General features: G+C 39.5%; 1 protein-coding gene across 1 annotated transcript in view; it reads right to left on the bottom strand.

Moving 5' to 3' along the window:
* The window catches only part of RFTN1 (raftlin, lipid raft linker 1), a 93,688-nt gene that overhangs the window by 53,118 nt on the left and 18,947 nt on the right, over positions 1 to 21,623 (bottom strand). The window contains exon 3 of the mRNA XM_031590185.2: positions 2,009 to 2,195. Coding sequence (XP_031446045.2) covers positions 2,009 to 2,195 — 187 coding nt within the window. The remainder of the gene's footprint in view (positions 1 to 2,008; positions 2,196 to 21,623) is intronic.

Raw genomic sequence — 21,623 nt, 5'->3', positions numbered from 1 at the left:
GTCTTCAGGGGTAAAAGTATCATTTATTTTTTACCAGCAATGTAATGAGAAAGATCTTTTTAAAATTTTTTCCTACTGCCATACATTTTCCACACACACACAGTTCTTGCTGGAATAGGATAAACTCATGGTTCCAGTTACAATGTCTATACAGTTCATGATCATGTGAAATCCACGGAATATCCTTCTCTCTTCATTGTGCTTGACATTTCAAAGATTCATTGCATTCACACGCTATGAAAGCAGTTTCCCCCATACCCTTAGCCAAACTCAGGAGTATTTAAACTACAAGTAATACCAAACTGATGTCACTTCCCCTTCTGATACTTCTCTGTTTTTTCCCACTGCACCAACTCTCTTCCGCTTTTCTCAGGCAGCCAGAAATGACAGATAAGAGAATGCAAAGAAATGAAGTGTGAACGTAAGAGGAAATCTAATTGGTTCAAGACTCTCTACTGTCTTTAATTTTGTACAGTCATTTACAACTGTCTAAAGAGTGTGAAACACTGGCACCCAAGCAAGTGAATAGGCAATTAAGATTTTGTACTGCTCCACATTCATTTTGCACAGATGTAAACTACTGGATATGGTACAACAGCAAGATGCTGAGCTCCCTAGCTTTAAGGCAACACATTCTTACATTCTGTCTGCCAAGGACAACGCTGCTCTTCCCTGACATGTCTCAGTCCTGAAAGATGCTGAGTCCTATGACCCCATTGCAAAGTCAGGCATGCATATACTTTCATTATCTGCATCAGGGAAGGACAGGGAAAACGAGGCCTAATGAACAGGTAAGCCAATCTCAATATTGCTCAAGAAGTCCACTGCTCAGCCAAACATTTTATGTTTTGACCATACAACTGGAAACCCTTTAAACAACAGGATCAGGTAGGCAGCTGAAAGTTCTGCATTAATAAAACTAAAAGCAAGTTGAGGCAATTAAATGTTAGTTTAGAAGCTAACGTTGCCTGAGATACCTAATGCCTGCAAATCTGGTAATGAAACACAGAACTTCTTACTTCACAGACTGAAGTTTTACCCTCTTCATACTTCCTACCAACTGATCGCCAGGCTGTAGTGAACTGAATGGTGGTTTTGCTTTAAAGAGGGGCCTAAATATTTTCATTCACACAGCAGCAAAAAGACAAAGACTGGAATCAGCAAGTGAGTTATCCCCCAGATTTCAGTAAAAATTTCAACATAAAAGGGGGGGAATGGAAAATGCAATTAATGTGCGAAAACAACATAACTGCAATAACACAGCTGTTATGAATGCTCAAATAACATTAAACTGTATTTGAAATAGTGAAGTAAAAATGCTAAATCCGTGTTTAAAATATTCACATTTTAATTTGCTTTTGGACTAGTTAGCAGTACCTTCTATTGATGTTTTTAAGAATCAGATTAAAACATAAAAGAACGGAATTCCTGTTTGTTTATTCATCCTCAAACCGTGATTGTGTAGAGTCTTAATGCATCTTAGGACTTTGAACAAAGCAAGAAAGTATCTTTTTATTTAAGCAGCTTGCGTCGATTCAAAAATTAAAAGAATTTGTATTATTTAGAGGAAAGAAAAGCCCAAAGTCTACAGATAAAAGTATGCAATAGTAATGTGGCTCTCAAATTAATTGCATTAACTGTAACCCTCTAAACACAAAATACGTCTTTTATGAGCAAATATTTCTTCTGTCTTAATTATTAAAATAAAGGGTACCAACTAGACAATCCTCACAAACTGTCAGGAATAGGGTTTGTTTGTTTGCCTTTCATGACAACACATCCCAAAATATAGAGCATATTTCAACTTGTTATGCCCTGAGTTGTCTGCCAAGCTGGAGATGAACTGTAAACACAAAGAACATGTTAAGCCTATTCAAGCCCACAAAAAAAAAAAAAAAAAAAAAATCAAGTTTTGCACAGTAAACTGCTATAATTTCCTGATGTAGGTCAAAACTCAGCAGGAAATCACATCGTCTATTTTTATCCCAGTTCACTGGAAGTGCTTTACCTTTCTGTTTTCTTGATAAGCACAGCCCTGAAGATTTGTTCCTGGGGAGTTTTCTCTTTTTCATCAGTTGGCTGCACGAAGGGGTGGACAGCAGCCAAGATGAAGCCCTGCTGGTATAATTCTTGCAGCTGAGCTGGAAGATCACGCAAAGAGGAGAGCTTGATTGCAGATGATCCTGGTAGCTCAGCTGGAAACAAAAAGAAATTGGTCAATAATCTTACACCAGACTATCACGTTTTTTAAAATCCAGGCTCTTCAGAGTTAAGCAAGCTTCACAATGATCTACAATATTAACACAGAACCTTTTCCTAAAGCCCATTTTGTATTTCACGTTTTAAGCAGACTGTTCTGGTGAAGAACTTACATTGCTTAAGAGACTGGTGTGATTAAAAAAACAAATTCCCTACATAGTCTGGGAGGGAAAGGGGATAGTCAACGAGGGCTATATGTGTCAAATTCAAGAGCAACAAACTAAAGTAGACATCTACACAAAAGTTGTATTGTTTTACTTGTAGATCACTGACAAAACACTGCTGAGACCAAATATCTACCAATACGTCCAAAGAGTATTTTGTAGGTATACTGATAAAAATACTAAGAGCAATTTTAATACCCACAGTGGTAAGAAATCTTTTCAGAACAGACAATAAACCCAGAATCTCAGGGTTTAAACTAGTACATATTAGAGATGATAATGAGTCCTATGCATGAAAATAATCCATGCCCAATGTGTTTAAAGTGGAGTGTTATGCCTTCTTATGAAGCAACAGATGATGCTGACTGCTGTCAGAGACTCAATGTATAAACAGGCAGCCAGTACAGCAATTCCCTGCATCTTCTTGAAGACTTGTGGGCTTCCAGAGAAAATCCCATAAATCACTTAAATCAGCCTTCCCCTATCTTTTTCTCTAAATTAGTAAAGCTTCATATACTTGAAATCTTCTCTGAAAAGATATCTTTCCTCCCTGGCCTTTGCCTTTTCATTTCCATCTCTGTTGGGAGCTACTTATTATTTCATTCCTAACTATGCTGGAGCACAGTGTATGGTGAGGTGCTAAACAGCTTCCCCTCCCACTGAAACCAGCAGAGAAGGGATGTCACAGGAAGCAAAACAGAGGTTCCCAGCACCTTGGCTTGGGCCTTCCTTTAAAAAGTTCACCAGAGAATGGTTTGTATGAAAGACATCAGTGATGTAAAATAAGGTTTCATTGTTCCGCTTTTTTCATCACATTCTGTAGCTACCCGTTATGAATAATGAAAGAGGTTATAAAAGACTAATAAATATTCAAAACTTATAATACAGAGAAATAATTCAAAGTATAACAGAATGGCTGTGCTTTGTATGCCTTTTCTTCATATAAGAATCACAGAATCACAGAATGGCAAGGGTTGGAAGGGACCTCAAGGATCATGAATCTCCAACCCCCCTGCCACAGGCAGGGCCACCAACCTCTTCATTTAATATCAGACAAGGCTGCCCAGGGCCCCATCTGCTCTGGCCTTGAACACTTCCAGGGATGGAGCATCCACAACCTCTCTGGGCAACCTGTTCCAGTACCTCACCACTCTCTCTGTAAAGAATTTCCCCCGCATAAGACCACGTTCCAAAGGAGGATAATGAAATGCTTTGACCAAGAACTGCAAAATGCAGAACTTTAATTTTTGCAAAACAAGAAATTCAAGCAATGTGTATGTTGACAGACAATATGGTTCTACCTTCTACAACAACATAAAAATCACACGAGAAACATAATAAGGGATACCCGTAAGAAATAATTCAACTGACTGCTACTTACCGGACCCTAGTGGAGATCAATACAGGGAAAAAAACCCAGATGCCAGAAATACCTTTTCCCTCTTGTGACACAGAGACTCCAAAAATTTCCAAATATGTTGCAAATAATTTAATTAATTGAAGGAACATGGAGGCCGGGACAGTTCTCTAAATGAGAGTTCTCCTTGGATACAAGTAACTGCTTAAACACTAATCAGTAACATTAATTCTTTTAACTGTACTCCAATTTTTAACAATCATCTATGACAACTCATGTTTCCCTTGCACATAAACCCTCAACTCTTCTGAGTATGCCTTCTTAAAACTCACAGAAAGTCCACTCATTAGCATAGGAGTGCAACTACTTATCCCTAAAAGCTAACCTGAAGGAAAAGTGTAAAAGTACACGTAATTGGAGCCTTGGGACACTTCATGATTAAAACAAGAAAGTAACAGAAAACAGTTGTAAGGGATCATCCAGCTTGCTCATTTTATTACCAAGAGTCAGAACTGGTCCTGGTTTAGCTATTTCTCACAGACTGCCTCCTCTGTTTTTAAAATCCATTAGAAATGGATCTCCATTCCACAAGCCCATATGCAATCTTTCAATACTTCACTACCCTTAATGTTCAATAGGTTTTCTGAGCACTTGGTCTAGATTTCCTGCTCTGAAGTTCAGAGTTGCTATTTCCTCAGTAGAACATCACTTTTTCTATCAATATTTTACAATCTCCAGTACATATTACACCCTAATCCTGTCTTCTTTAGAGTGCATAGACCCAGATCTTTCAGTGCTTTCTGTTCCCTTGTATTTTCTAAATAATTTTTATGGGTCTTCTCCTGATTATCTTCAATTACACCTTTCTTCAAATACCCGAAGCTCCTGACAGTGATCCAGCACAAGCCTCATCACTGTTTTGGAGACTGGAAGAGGTTCAAATTTATTATTCAAAGCATGCCAGTTTACACCACATGAGAAAAAAATGAGAGATGCCTTTCTCAACAACTAACAGTGGCCAAATGTCCCTGTCCTTAGTGAATTTTAGGTCTTCTAAAACTTCATATAAAACCTGTCCAACTTTTTGGTTTAGTTGTTAAAGACAATTCTAATCATGTCCCTGTCAAAAGATAGAGAAAAATCAAAGTTGTGCAGAACAGGGAACTGAGTAAGGTAGCAGAGCAAATAAATGACTGAATAAAAACTTTCATAATTCCAGTACTTATAATAGATGTGCAAAGCCTCTACTTTGCCAAAAGGTAAAGCTGAACTCTTTTAGCAGCATCCATGTTGGTCTTGAAACAAAATGAACTCTAAGTTTTACATTTTGTTCCATGTTTCCTTATTTCATAGAATCATACAATGGTTTGGGTTGGAAAGGACCTTTATGATCATCTAGTTCCAAACCCCCTGCTGTAGGGCTCTAGACCAGGTTGCTCGAAGCCTCATCCAGCCTGGCCTTCAATGCCTTCAGGGTGAGAGCATCCACAGTGTCTCTGGGCAACCCGTTCCAGTATCTCACCACCCTCACAGTAAAGAACTTCTTCTTGATATCTAGTCTAAATCTACCCTCTTCCAGTTTAAAACCATTGCTCCTCCTCCTGTCACTACATGCCCATATAAACAGTCCATCCCCAGCTTTCTTTAGGCCCCCTCCAGGTATTGGAAGGCCGCTATGAAGTCTCCTTGGAGCCTTCTTTTCTCCAGGCTGAAGTGTCGCAGCTCTCACAGCCTGTCCTTATAGAGGAGGTGCTCCAGACCTCTGATCATCTTTGTAGATGATCATTTATTGCTGCACTTCAGAAACTGACCTCAAAGACTCTACTGTTTATTCTGTCTGAATCTAAAAGTGTGTGTAAGAAACATTTAAACGATGCATTTAAAAGATGCTGAGTTTTTTTTATTATTATTATTTTTTTTTAAGTTCAAAGAGGAAATAGAAGTACTGGCTGCTTTTGGAACCGATTATCAGAGAGATTAATTTTGTTTCCTGATCAGTAACTGAAAATACTTCTGGCAATGCCCAGATACGGACAGAAAACTACAGCTTTTTTCACTAAGAAAAGCAAGTCTGCATTATAATATGGTCCAAATGACCTTTCTAGGCCTAAGGACCTGCACATTACAGAATCACAGAATCACAGAATGACCTGGGTTGGAGGGGACCTCAAGGATCATGTAGTTCCAACCCCCCTGCCTAGCAGGGCCACCAAACATACACCTTTACTAGATCAGGTTGCCCAGAGCCTCGTCCAACCTGGTCTTGAACACCTCCAAGGACGGGGCATCCACAACATCCCTGGGCAGCCTGTTCCAGGACCTAACCACCCTCCTAGTAAAAAACTTCCCCCTAACATCCAACCTAAATCTTCCCTCTTTTAACTTAAAACCATTTCCCCGTGTCCTGCTATTATCAGCCCTTATGAAGAGTTTACTCCCCTCCTGGGAGTAAGTTCCCTTCAGATATTGAAAGGCTGCAATGAGGTCGCCCCGCAACCTTCTCTTCTCCAGGCTGAACAAACCCAACTCCCTCAGCCTGTCCTCATAGGGGAGGTGCTCCAGCCCCCTGATCATCTTCGTGGCCCTCCTCTGGACCCTTTCCAAAATCTCCATGTCTTTTTTGTACTGAGGGCTCCACACCTGAACACAGTACTCCAGATGGGGCCTCACAAGAGCAGAGTAGAGAGGGACAATCACCTCCCTATCCCTGCTGACCACCCCTCTCCTGATGGAGCCCAGGATCCCATTTGCTTTCCGGGCTGCCAGAGCGCACTGCTGGCTCATGTTAAGTTTCTCATCTATCAGGACCCCTAGGTCTTTCTCTGCCGAGCTGCTCTCAAGGACAACTCCCCCCAGCCTGTACAGGTGCCTGGGGTTCTTCCGGCCCAAGTGCAAAACCTTGCACTTTGCCTTATTGAACCTCATTAGGTTCACCCGAGCCCAGCTTTCCAGCCTGTCAAGGTCCCTCTGAATGGCCTCCATTCCCTCCACCGTATCGACTGCACCACTCATTCTTTGCCAGTAATGGGGGAAATTTGCCCACCCATTCACTATCCTCATCTTCCAGAGAAAACAGAAAAACCAATAAAAAGGTAGATTTGACATAAAAGTCTACAGGTTTAATCATGTATATATGTGGAGTGTTGTCTCTGCAGTTCCAAAAGGCAGAGAAAGATAGTGCAGTCTAACACACACGTCATGAGGGACAAAAGTAGGCTGAGAAATATGGCTGGGGAGACACGTATGGAGGATAACTGGTTCCTCCTCCTTGTTTTAATGAGCTCCTCTTTCCCTCCAGCTCTACTTGCACTGCATTACTGTGGCAACTATAAGAAACTCTCCCAAATTATCAGGGAATGTGTGAGCAGCAGGAAGCACCAGTGCCGCCTCCATGAGTTTTAAGAAATCATCACAGACTGCTGCCAGAGAGATCAGACACCTACGCTAGTGCCCAATTAATCCTGCAGCCAAAGAGGCCTTCACTGTCAGGAGACGCCATACAGTTCCTCAGCCACCTTCTCTTGCCAATTCATGGTACTATGACAAAAGACTTGGTTATTTTGTGTTATTTTCTGTTTGGGACTTTTGGCAAAGCTACCACAGAGTAGTATTCATCCCAGAAATGAACTTTCTGCTTTTTTGCAGAAAGTTGCTGTGGCAACATACAAAGCTCCTCAGTATGCGGCCAACTGGACTTCTAAAGGTCTTAAGACCAAAGGATTACTCATTCTGAAAGACAGAGTAAAGAAACACTGCTGTTCCCTTTAACCAAACTAAAGCATAACTCCTAAGATCTCTGACAACTGTGTGATGGTCCATCCTACAGAAAGTAGTTGCATCCTCATCAAATATTAAGAGAAAAGAACAGCTGCAACAAGCAGGCTAAATCTTCTCTATCAAACAACTTCTCTATTAAAACCATTTGGGAGATGCTATAAATCCAAAATCCTCAAATAAAAAAGACAATTATGAAATGTTACAAAATAAAGCATGGTTTCATCTATTACATCATGCTTAACACAAAAAATCAACTTTATTATTTATGTACTAGCTACAGTTCATCTTTTTGAAATACATATCCTGAGCAGAATTAGATTATTTTAGCTGTTGTATTTGATAACCAGCAAATTTCCCTTCCTGCTACGTACCTTAATGCCAAAGCTAAAACAAATTCTATTACTTTTTGATTTCTTTATGCCTGTTTAGCAAATAGTTAAACCATAGCTATGCTATCTTAAGTGCCAAGATTAGATTTACTTAATTTCTCTTTACTGAAATGGTCAAATACAGGTCTGAGTTTCTTAGTGCTTAACCTGAATATTCTAATGCACCCAAATCTTCCTCTTGCACTGCCTTGAAGAACTCAACAGGGGCCAGGCACTAGCATCAATGGTCCTAACCAGATGAGCAAGTAAGATGAAAAGAAGACACATGCAGAATTGCACTTGTATGGTAATAGAGCCATTACCCAACAACATCCACTGATTTCCTGCAGGGTTTATAATAGATCTGGCTATTTACCTTCTGCCTTTAGTGACCGCCTCATAGAAAACAGCATTAGCTTGCTCTGCTGTGCTTCATGAATCACACCGAGGTGGCTGTAATTGCATGTCTGCTGGCAGGAAACTAAATAGCAACAACGAATGGAGACAATAACATGGGAAGGGAGCATATCACTGACTGTGTGTACGAGTGAATGCATAAATCTGGTTTCCTGCATTTCATTCTTGCTGAAAGGTACAAGCACAGAGATAGAAAGCCATGCTCATGACACTGAGGATGCACAAACAAACAAGTGCTGCTCTGAGTTCCTCAGGGAGAGGTGGGTGGGTGACAGTACCCACTTGAAGGAGGGGATACTGTAAAACATTTTGGGAAGGGCTGGCTTTTGTCTAACAGACTTGAAAAGATCCTCTCTGTACTATAATAAGAAAATTTCTAAAGCACTTTTCACTGACATATTTAGCATTTGGTTTAAAAGAGCAGAAGGAATCCAAACTACCACCTTTTCCACTATTAAAGCATGGTAAGGCCAATATGTTACTTTGGAAAGCAGAAAGCAAACTGTTACTTGAATACTATCAAAATACTTACTGCCTGGTCCTGGGAGAACATGACTATTTTCATTCCATTTCCATTTGTTTGAAGTGTCAACTTCAAACAAAAAAATACAAAGATATCTAATTCTGTGCTAAAAACACTAAGGAGCTTTATTTCACACTGCACAAATTGCATGGGACACAATACAGTTGTGTTACTCTCATTTAACCCTAACAATTCTTTACTCCTTGAATCCACAAGTAGTTTCTCAAGAACAACAAAGATGTACCAAAGAGTCAAAGTACTCCCAATTAAAGTAAAAGCAAAACTAATAATAAAACTCAAATAACACAGAGCAGTAAGCAGATTACTAGTGAGTTTTGCAAAGAGTTCCAAATAATTATTTCTAGGCTAAAGCTTACCAGACTAAAACCTTCAAGCAGTACAACTGACATAGAAGGGAATACGTGATGCTTCTTATAGTGTTACACAGCTTTGATTAACTGAAACATGCTCATGCTACAATTTAATGAGTTAAAAGCTCCGCCTTATGTAGTGAAAATAGTACATGCTGTATTATCATCTTTTTTCTTTTCTAATAGAGCTCCCGTGAGGAGTACAGAGGCTCCTAAACTTTGAAGAGGCATGAAACAGTCTCAGCATATTCTCATTCAGGCTGACATGAGATGTAAGGCACTGGCTGTTAATATTTCAGATTGCTCTTTGGTTATGCTAAATGACATTCTTTCAATTTTCAAGGCAAATACAATAAATGTCCCCATCAAAGAAAGTAACAGTGAATATGACAGAGAAATCAGGAATTTAAATGAAGGAGGACTGTTCAATAAGCTCCTGCTGTTTACTTTTAGTGAAAATGTAATAATGGAACTTAAAAATATTCAAAAGCACATGCACTGTATCTCAAGAAGGGAGAGAGGAGAAAAAGGAGAAAGACTGAAACTGTGTATACATCCTGTGAAGGTATGTATATAAATACCTACCTATGTATAGAAATACATTTATATAGGCATGTAAGTGCATGGATACATACATAAGTATGTGACAATACATGTAAGTATACACACATCCTCTTCTTCCCTTTAGGAAACAATAGATATGTGCATTAGTCAAAGCAAGAAAGTACTGAGCTCAAAGATGGAACGAGATTAGACGACTTCCTCTCATCAGTTCTGTTGTCTAATCTCATAGCATCTTTGGGTTATCTTTTGTCCAATCAAAGCTCCATTTCTGTATCCTGAAAGCATAAGTATCTTAAGAACTGGCTACATCTGCTGTACATGGTGGGATTATACATGGAATAGTTTTATTTTTGGTGTTTAAAAAAAAAAAAGACATGCCCAGGCTATCACATCCACCACACAGTGTGAAAAAGCACCCACGAAACAGAATCTAGTTACCTAAATAAATCAGCAGGCACTTCTTAAATGACTCACCACTTATATGTATTAGCTTGTGGGCAGAATTATGCAAAATGGGCAAAACGAAGACCACTACCTAGATGCAAGCATTAACAACCATGCAATATACAAAATGTAAGAAGATGGAGAAGATACTACTCATTTAGATTGTGTACAGAAAAAGTAACCAAATTCTATCCTCTTCTGAACTCTGAAATAAATGTTACCTATTTGTCCCTCCATCCTGTTCTACAAAGGGGAAGGAACTGGTTCTGCTTTCTAAAGTGACACAGACCAAACGCAGAACAGCAAAGACAGATAATTTACCTTTCACAAATCCAAGAAAACGCCAGCTACATCTAACCAAATGGAGAAAGCGTTCGAAGTTACAATATTTTAATCACACATCTGTATAAGCTTCAAAAGGCAAACATTACACTGAAATACAAAGGGTTAATTCTGAAGTACAGGAAGTGCCAGAACATTTATTCACATCTCTATTTCCACTGCCATGGAGTGCTGGTTCCTGCACTGAAGCCTTCAGACACCAAGCTTATCTACTGATGGCAACACTTCGGCTGCCCAAGTCCAACACCAAACACCCACTGTTCCTTTTAACAGCTTAAGAAGACATAAAATAGGGCTTCCCATCACTCACACAGTGGTACAGCAAGTTATATGCTCTCACAGCAAGCAGTCAGGAATCAAACATTTTAAAACGTAGCAAAGGAAGAGCCACCCAACAACCATGTAGTGGTTAAAAAACTTCACTGAAATCTTCTGACATCCCACAGCCAGTGGCATCGTAACACTTGAGATCTTAAAAGATACATCTTTTTTTGTTTGATCCTTCTCTAGCTAACTTGCTTACTATTTTTCTTTCAGCAGCAACAGCAATGAACACCAGGGAGCTTCACAGATTCGCTGCAGCCTACAGAACTTCCAATTCTCTCCCTGCTATACTTCTTTCCATCTATTTCTCCTTTCCTGCCATAACTCCCATCTTTTCCCCTCCCTTCTCCTCTATTTTATGTTTCACTTTGATGTTCTTTCCATATTTCTGGATTACAGATTTAACAGGATATAACAGAACTAACACCCAACTCTGCAAATTTTAAAATCAGCAAACACGAACCATAGCAAAGGAGCTGCAAAAAGCACAAATAATATCCTCAGAAGAGTACAAAAGGCATGCCTTAGTAAATTCTAAATTACCTATACCTTGCTAGACAAAAAAAAAAAAAAAGTAGAATTAGCGTTTCAAAGCTTTCCAGTTTGCTGGAAATATCCTGCTGTCAATAAAACCCTGCACGTGCTGGCTCTTCAAGGAGTTAAAAAGCAGAAAGGTTGTTACATCAATCTACATATTTCCATCCAAACCAACTGAGAGCAGACTTGAAATTGTTGGGATTTTTCTTAATCAAGCACAGATGAACAAAGTAGGCTGCATGCATTATATTAGGAAATTTTTCCATATTCACTAGATAATTAGTAACTATAAATCTGATTGAAGTCTAGTTTTCAAGCTGAAAAATGACAAGAGGATTTCAAAACATTTGGGGAAGAGGGGGAAGAAAGAAGTCAACAGCGGTAATTGTCACTGAATACGTGCACTATGATTTGACATACATTTTTTCACGACACACTGAAAATTATGATTAAAATCAGAGATCTGGCACAACACAGACAATAAGAGAAAACTGCCATCAAAGTGTTACATAAAGGAGGTTTTTCCCCAATTCACAAGATAATTACTGCATATTTTAGGTACATGTTGAGAGGACTAACCGGACATTACAGAGGACACTGAGACATCTGCACTTCGTAAATTCAACCTTCAACACAAAGGTCCGAATTCAATGACATATCCACTAACCTTGGGGAGAACAGTTTGGATTTATCAAGATAGCTCTCATTCACCAAGCCAACCTGTGCAACAGAGAACTGATAGTCTCCAGGGAAACCAAAATCCTCTTGGCAGGTCACGGCTATATGTATTTTATACATAGCACTTCACTGCATATATACAAAGAAGTATAGATAGCTTCAAAATGCTTGAAGGCTTTATTCAAAAGTAACCTGGCGATTTCAGTTCCTTTTCACATTAAATCTCCAGTGTTTCACATGCATTTTCCCCTTCTGTTGTTACAGCTATTTTCAGTCTATCCTGTAAAACCGTATTCAGGATGGTGCTGTGTGCCAAGTTTGTTTGATTTTTTTAAAAGCTTGAAATGGATTTTTTCCAATCCTGTGACTAAAGACCATATATTAACCTGTTTCAGATGCTCTCAATTCTTGCTTGCATCAACTAATAACATTCTTTTGCTTCAAAAGCAACAGCACATACTAAGCACTTAATACTTTAAATTAGCATAAGTAAAGTATAGTAGTGACTTTGATCTTTTTATCTTTTTCTTGGCTTAGAATATTTGATTTTTTTTAGATAAAGAGATGACATTTCCTATTTATGTACATTTTCGTTTGGAACAGAACATCGAGTTTAACTTTTCAGGGCTCCTTTGGTGCTTTTTTAAATCAAATCTCTTTGTTTTGGTAATCTTGTAGTTTTTCCACAGAAGTCAGTTAAATTGTTTTCAGCTTTCCTGGCAAAACTAAATCAATGTCATAGCAGCCAAAGTGTGCTGCACGCATTGTTTAACTAAGAAAGCTGTGTTACTGGAAGGTATATTCGCAATTAAATTTTTGCCCCAGATTTGGTTATGTTGGGTAAGAAACTGCAACATGACAAAATTCAATACAAACAGGAGATAGGTGAGACAGAGAAATTAAATGCAAAGAAAAAGAAGATGTCTTTTTTAAATACCATCCCTTAATGATGTTAAGACAAACACTTCTGTGGGCACCTATACTCAGAAAACACAAGAGGTGTTAGACTATACAGAAACAAAAGGGACCCATCTAACCCCATCCTGACACACCTAACCCACAGAGCTTCCCAGGAAAACTCTCAGGTTTTAAAAATGAATAAAAAGTAATTTAGGTTAGTCTTCCTTTCCAATTATTACGCCTGTCCGGGAACTGCAATGCAAAACATTCTCCAGAAAATATTTACCATTCCTCTCAGCATTCCATCCCCACACTCCTATTTTTTTCATTTAGCTCTACTGATGTTGGGAATATTCTCCCATCAGTACAAATTTTAATACTTCTGTTAGGAACAAAATGTGAACTTCATGTTAAGAGTCTGCTTCTGCAGCTGAGCAGGATTTAAATTTTACTGTAGATCTCATATCACTGTCACAGCAGCTGCTCTCAAGACCAGCATGTAGCTGCACATAGACACCTTGGCCTCTGAGCAGCACCAATGGAACCAATCCCATAGGATCTTAAGCTGTCCAGGTACCTGCAGGAGAACAGGTCTCAAGAGGAAGATCCTATGATCCAATCCTCGCTGTTTACAAATGTCACAGGAAATGCTCTTTGCTAAAGCACACTTTATGTGCAAAGATCTGTGCGGAAATGTACAGAAGTAAAGGATGGCGGTAATTCACACAAAGCAACCTCCCCATGAGTTCCTGATTAACGTGGCATGGGGAAGAGGCACATGTTACCTCATCTATGATCCTCAGAAGAACCACACAAACTAATTCCAGAAGATATAAAGCTAAAAAAAAAAGTGGATTGGTTACTTTGCAATGTGTTAGGCAATCATGTCCTTTAGAAATGAGATATGAGAGGGTTACAAGACAATCTGTTTTAGAGTCCATGCATAGACCAGCTCCACCAGTACACACAGCTGGTTATACATCAGATGAAAATCAGTTCAGAAAATAACACTTTTTGTTGAAACGAGTTTTTGCTCCCTGTATCAGTGCTATTATACAAATTCCTACACGAGCAATTCCCCATGAGAAGCACAACGAATGAAAAGTGATTCCCACTGATGAGTCTTTTGTTCTCCAACTCCTCTACTGCTGTAGATCAAATATACCTTCTTTGTTAAGCACTCTGCCCATCCCACAGATTCTCTAAGTTGGAGAGAAGGCAGCACTGCTGTGGCTATGAAACCACAAGCACTGGACCCCTGGCAAGCGAGCTGTTGCCGAATTGAATGGATGGGGCTAAGTGCTCCTCACCTTTTCCTGCCTAATGAAGGTTTCTGTCCTGTACACAGCTGGGAGTAACAGAATTGTCTTTTAGAAGTCCTAGGAAGCTGGTTTTAAACTGACCTAGGAAAAATGTTCAGAAACAAAGCAGAAAAACCAACCACACTACCACCTCCAAACCCTTTGAATTAGAAATAACAATTATAATAAAATCCTTCAAAAGTAAGGACCTGAAAGCAAAATCTTGCAGAAAGCACTATGGGACACAGCCTAGAACCAACAGCGCATTTAGAAGTGATAGGCTTTCACACAGTAATGCAAACGGCTTGCAAGCAATAGTTCACCACTGGCACCTAAACGAAGCGTGTCACTGCCAAACACACCACATCACTTCAACTTGGCAAGAAGGCTTGAGAGAAAGCCGAAGAGTAGTGGAAAAGGCTGTTAAAAGTTAACAAAGCACTTCCCAAAAGTACTATTTTGTTTTTTTAAGCAAGTCTGCTAGAGCATGGGTGATGGATTTACTACAGGAAAGAGTTTTTCTTGGCAAATAACGCCTTGCTCTTTTTGCTTAGAGCAAATTTTCCTGTCACTCTCAAGAATCTGAACTCCTACTCCCTTGTTTCAGAAAAATGTAGCCCGTTCCTGTTCTATGTGAAGAATTCCCACACAGTGATACTGATAGCATGCGAATCCATTGTTTAATATGGGTCATGGGAAAATGGACACAAAATCAACTATCACTGGAATGGAACAACTAAAGCAGGATTATAATAATTTATTTTTTATTTTGCAATAAGATAATTGTTGCAATTCTTCTGAAAAATATCAAAGAATTTCCCCCAGTGCTTATGAGAAAGCATTGTTTTATCCTTATTTCAGTAAAAGCACATTTAAAGCACTTGCTGTAGAGACACCACAACTTCAAAGCCACCAAAGAATGAGTTAATGAAGTTATTACAGTCTAACCCCAAAGTAATAAGTGCACACAATGGTGATGTAACAGATGCCCTATCCAACACAGACAGGATTCTTTGACGGCAGAAAGATGGCAATTAGAAGGCATTATGAGGACCATCTAGGGATCTAAACCTTCCTCTGCACCCTGGACAGGCTCCCTTTCAGGTGGTCAGTGACACCAAAAGAAATAGTTTCACAAATCTGACTGATACAATAATAAACATAGAAGTAAACAAACAACAGTTCCTGATGTAAGAAACGTAAAATATATTCCAAGAGTGGCATGGTAGTAGATTTTCATCCATATTTATATAAATCCATATTTATTTGCCCACACAGAACACCAGAACTGCTCACTATTGATCTTGCTTGCCACTGCTAGCACAGACAGCACCTCAGGAACATTCCTGTGACTGTGCAAAGCACAGTGTCTCTGTGCCATGGCCAATACTGTTTTCTCACTGTTCCTAACCCCTAATAAGAGCTAATAAGTGGTCTCAAGGGGGTCTAACTTCTAATTGTGTGCCAGCCAATACACAAGGTGCTTTTGCCTCCATGCATTACAAGGTGTATTCTGCAAAACAGAGAATCAGTCACTTCTAGAACCTGTCAGGTCAAGAAGAGCCAGACCTGTTACTTTCTTAATAACAAACCGCCACTGGTAAAATAGTCTCCTCATGCGAATAGGATCCTTAAATAATGACTGGTTTTAAAAAAATGCAAAGAGGTGGTCTGAGTTTCCAACAGTAGTTTTGGAAGGGTTCCACGGAAATATCTGCTGATGAGCACACCAATCTTTCCCCAGAATTTACCGTAACAAAAAAAACAAACAAACAACAAAGCCCACAAGAAGTGCAAAAATGCAGCTTGACAACAAAGTCTCAGAATTATAAAGTATTTTACTCTTTCTCTTTATTCAAGAGTGAACACATGGTGAAGAACAATGAAAATAATCCCACAGAATATGTACAATTTTATCTATTTGATCATTTGAAAGGCTTCATCAAGGCATTCAACCCAGCTGGAAGAATTGGGTAGAGGAAGGACTGCAGAGAAAGGCAGATGCTCCATCAGAGCTGAGCGTTCCTCAGTAAATAAACATCATAAAAAAAACCAAAAACAAAACAACGAACCCCACAATTCTGACACAGTTCCAAACTCTATGAGACAATAACATAACAAAAGAACATTTATTCTGTCACTCTTTTTGTTCTTTTGTTCTGTGATTTCAGATAAAAGTAGATGCTTTTTTTTTTGTTTCCTTTGGCTTACTAATAATCTGTGCAATAATTGCTAGTGAATTAACCCATGCAATTTAGCACTATTTGTCAATTCTTCTATCAGTTATAATTAAGAAGTTCAGGAAAAAAATGTTCAAATAAAAGAACACCAATAAAGGGCTTAGCAACCAAGGAACTACGGCAGAAGACTGATGTTTATTTATATTTCCCCAGTAACCACGTCTTGGCTTATCTCTAACTTTATCAAAATTCCATCTATTCATTTGTAAACCTCATATCACATTCTCTTTTAGATTTAAGGCCTTTTATCAATTCATTTGGAAACATATGGCATCTTTAGGACTTCTCACATCCTTGATGTCTTTAATATTTTATGTACCATGTAGCATGCGGAAGCTTCTGTATTCTCAGAAAGAGATGAACTCTTTCAACTGATGACTGAGACAGGTAATATTACTTAGATAGGTAATATTTTTGCAGTTCTTAACTCATCTGATGACTGTCAAGCCTGTCTTTAGAGCATTGATCAAGAGCCACAGCTCACAGCAAAGGCTTAATGAGATTCTCCTCTTCTTGAAAAGGACTGTTTTTCAGCAAGTCTGCAGCTAATCAGTGCAAGTCTCAAGTTGAGAGCATGATTACTGGGGGGGAAGGGGCAGGGAGAAAGAAAGGAAAGAAGCTGAGAGTCCTTTACAATTTTAACTATACAGTGCTCTGTTTATATGAATAAGCAGGTTTTGCAAACAAACAAACAAACAAAACAGAAAGAAAGAAAAAGAAAACAATTGGCTGGGAAGCCTTAAACTTGCAGGTTTTGTACAAGATCTTACTACAATGCCATTTACCACTAAGAGCCATATCAGTTAGATATATTGACTGAGTAAGCAGTGGGCTCAGCTGAAAACTCCTGCATGCCACCCTGCATCTGGGAAACCCCAATACATTGCTGCTGATCTTAAGTTTATCACAGTACGGAGTGTCACAAGTATCAAGTCATTTGCAAAGCATGACTGTAGACATAAGCCGAGAGTTTACTGGGCAAACATTTTTGTCACAGGAAGTAAGTTGCAATTTTATGCAGTAATTACAATACCTGGACTCTTCTCAAGTGCAGGATATCCCCATTTTGTATGACAAAAGTAAGACAAAACTAAATCACTAAGACTTGTGTTAATGCTCATGCTACAAGACAAAAAAATGTAACACGTGCTAGGGTTTTTGCCATACCTCAACTACTACCAGAGGAGCTTGGTCGAGAACTAAAAACAAGACTAGCAAAGTGCTCTGTAAATGCAGTACATTCGTGTCCTCCACACAAACCATGGAAAATTTTCCAGGCTGCCTCATAACTTAAACAGAAAAATGCAGAGGAGTTGGACTCAATGATCTCTTGAGGTCCCTTCCAAACCCTGCAATTCTGTGATTCTATGAATGCAATCTGGAGGCTGAATCAATCTTTACCAGCTTTGTAACATTAAGAGTGTAAGAGCAATTTTCAAACAGGATTTCACCGAGATATTACATTGGATAGATGTGAAATTGCTGCAGACTGACCATGAACTGGTAAACAGGGGTTGCATGTACCTGGAACTCACTCAACATTAAACTGATGTTTACTAATGGAACTAATGTTAACTAATGTTAACTAATGGAAAAAGGTGCGTTATGGCAGGCCCAGATGAGATGTTTACTTGGCAGTACATTTGCATATTATACAGACAGAATACTTATTAGGCTACATAATACACATACATGTAGGCATTGAAAAGCAAAAGAGAAATGATGGTCTTATGCAGATAATAATTACCATGGATATTTTCTCTATAGGAAGTCAAGGTAAAGAAAATGCAGGTCAGGCATTCACACAAAATCCATGGAAATGCCTAAGAAGACCAGCTTCAAGTACAATTAACACTTGAAACGCAATTATTCAAGTCTGCAAGCTACATTATTTTGCTGAGTGCAATATTCATAACCTTAATTTAAATTGTAGTCACAATTATGCTTGTTGCTAAAGCAACAATTCTACCTATTTACAGAACTCGACAAAGAAGATGAGAAATTCTGCCACCTCCATGCACAACTGAGGCAAGAGATTTAAACCATTAAATGTTTTCAGGTTATCCTACAGACAGAACACAAATTGAATGCTGAACTTCCCTAAAATTGATGTCACTTTAAGGTTTTAAAGTAACCTTTCACTGTTCAGTAATAAAACAAGTCTAATGCACTCACAAGTTGTTTTTCATTACATTTTCAGATTTAAAAACAAAAGAAGTTATTGTGAAAGATCCAAAAGGGGTCTGAACCCAGAAACACAGGTTGTCTTCTTCAGTACAAGACTGTGTGCATGCATACAATTCTGTGGGTCTTACTCATGCAAGATCAACAGCAAGATGACAGCCACGCTCTGGGTTTCACTTGTATTAACTCAACATGAAGGCACACCTCCAGCAACAGAAGACTCTCAGAAGTGAAAACCCATGCAACATCACGTCTTCTCTTGTTACTCAACAAATCAAATGATATCTGTCCCTCCATTTTTACCATCACCCATCGCCCTCAAGGTTTTGCAGTTCATCTGTTCAACTTCACCTGTCTTTTAATATTCTTTTCCTATTTTATCTGCTCTACTTCCACTTGACGCCCCCACTTCCCCCTTTCTGAACACCTTGGCACCTTTTTCACCACCCTCTATTTTACAACACAACTTTTCCTCCTGCTGTCCTTTCTTCAGAATGACACCTGTCACTCAGAAGATCCAGCACAGTCCCACACAGGGCATTAAGGAAACAACGCTACTTGTCAGCCTCTACAAGGAAAAGCCAAAGCTTCTCGGGCATGAGCTAATTCAGTGACATTATCTGGAGTTGCCAACGTGATGAATGCCTTTAGGCACACAAGGCCTAACTGTCATGTAAAGTCCTCTTAAGCTTCCTGATAGAGATTGATGCTGCTGTGAGGCCCATATTCGTGAAAGGATGTTGGGTACTGACTTGCTTTTACTCCCCATTTCAGCATGCAGATACAATGTACAGTGTAATCTCATCATGCCTAAATTGGGCTCTGCTGATGGGTTTTCACTTCGGCTAATCTTCTGAACATGCCAGCCCACTTAAGAAAGTTCTTGTTGTAGGCTGTGGCAACACCTCATCATCCTTCTTCTCGTCTTTGTCCAGAAGCCCACTGTCCCTCCTTTGACTATTAATTATAATATAATTATAGTATTTATTAATTATAATATTAATTAAAACTTTTGAGCCATACTAGCCTTCTCCAACACTGCTGTCAGCTGCTGAAGGTGTTGTTCAAACTCTTTGGCTGATATATTCTTATAGCTGCAGGTGTACCTTCTACTCACCTCTTTCAGTGGAGGAGCCTAAGGCTACAGTCCTCCCAAACTCCTGCATGTTCTATGGTGCAGCAGAAGGAGAACTACGGCAGGGAGCCTGGGTTAAGGATGTAAAAGACCATCACAAGGCCGACACAGGTTTTGGTTGCTGTATTTTTCTGAGAAAGAGGACAGACGCAGTTTCTAGGATTGAAGGATTCTGGCTACAAAGATGTTCTGGAGCAGGTACATGAGATAACATGAGCTGAGTGCAGGCAGTCTGCCAACGTGCTACCAAGAATAGGGGAGCACTGCTCTCTTTTTCTGCAGGACTTGATCTGTTTGCACTGCTTCCCACACCCTTAACTGTATCTCCCTCTCCAAGCCAGGGAAATAGGACAGATTTTTTCACTCTTCCCTTCATCTGTTCTTGTCATTTTTCAGAACAGCAAGGCAAAAGCATATGCAACCTCACTCATTCTTTCTCCTGTATAGTGTACTGCAGCTACTTTTCAGCTATGCTTTTCCCTAACTCATTCCCAATCACTAAACTGTGAGGTGTCCTCAGGGCCACTAAGATAGCAGTCAAAGGCATCAGTAAACAGTGATTCAGTCTCCTCCATACACTCAGCTCTGCTGTGCATCCATGCAAAGAGAGAATCTGCAGGATGGCACGGAAAGCTTGATCCTGACTTTATCCACTACAGATGTGCCTTTCCCCCCCTCCCCAAACCGGTTAGCCACAGATCAATAGGTACTACAATCATGAGACTACATACAGTGACAACTATACTTTTGATACCTTTCAGCAGGTTTGGACTCTAAAAGTTCCATCCAGTGATGGCAAAGCCACAGCGCAGCTTTGAACAACAGCAAGTTCAACCCAGTAAACCAGCCTCAGCACAGAGAACCAACAACTAGCATTATCAGTGAAACCTTGTGTCCCATACCCATGCCTTCCAGTGGATCAAGGGCAAAGCACACACAAGAACGAAAAACTCAAGAAAGTAAAGAACAACCCGTATCTTCCTTCTGAGACAACAGACGTGAAGGACAGTGTCAGCTCATCTGGTGCATGCTGCCAAAGCTGCAGGAGGAAGCCCGCTGTTTCATTATCAACTCCATCGTTGGCCAGTGGGAAAAAATGTCTGGTAGCACGCGTGAAAAAGCAGATACAGAAATGAATCCAGAACAGAAGTAACAAAATTAAACTGGCTTCTGCATGTGAAATCTCTTCACAAGCATCACTGGCAGAGACAATGACAAGGTGTTGTCATTTGCATGAAGAAGACATGGAGACAAAATGGCACCTGTCTCAGAAGAAGGACTTGCAGACATTTGTCAGATACCTCCCCTTGCTCTAAGGCACATGTAGTGGGATGTTCCATTTACAGGAGCAAACCATCTCTTCTCCAAAGAAAAAATCCTCATAATGCCGTTAAGCATTTTAAGAAGCAACTGCCCCAGTCTGGCAGTAAACTCCTCTTGCACCACAGTACTAGATTAAGATATACACAGTTGGATACTGACCAGTGCTGAGCCATGCAGATGCACCAAGAAACAGCCAATATGAAATGGCTGAATGTCCACAGTCTCCGTGACAATATTCTTTACTCTTCAGATAGGAAGATTAGAAAAATGAATGCAAACAGAAACAATCCTTCACAATCAAAGTAGACCTGCTCAGCATTTTCTTTTCAGTACAATTAAGAAAGGTAAAGAATAGCTGACACCCGCAATTCTTGTTTTCTCTCAAAGAGGTATCCTTCACTCAGGATAAACAATT

The sequence above is a fragment of the Phasianus colchicus genome, chromosome 6 (assembly GCF_987193195.1).
Source record: "Phasianus colchicus chromosome 6, bPhaCol1.hap1.1, whole genome shotgun sequence".
NCBI classification, from domain to species: Eukaryota; Metazoa; Chordata; class Aves; order Galliformes; family Phasianidae; genus Phasianus; species Phasianus colchicus.
Note: the sequence above shows the minus strand (reverse complement) of the source record. Positions and strands in the feature narration are given on the sequence as shown.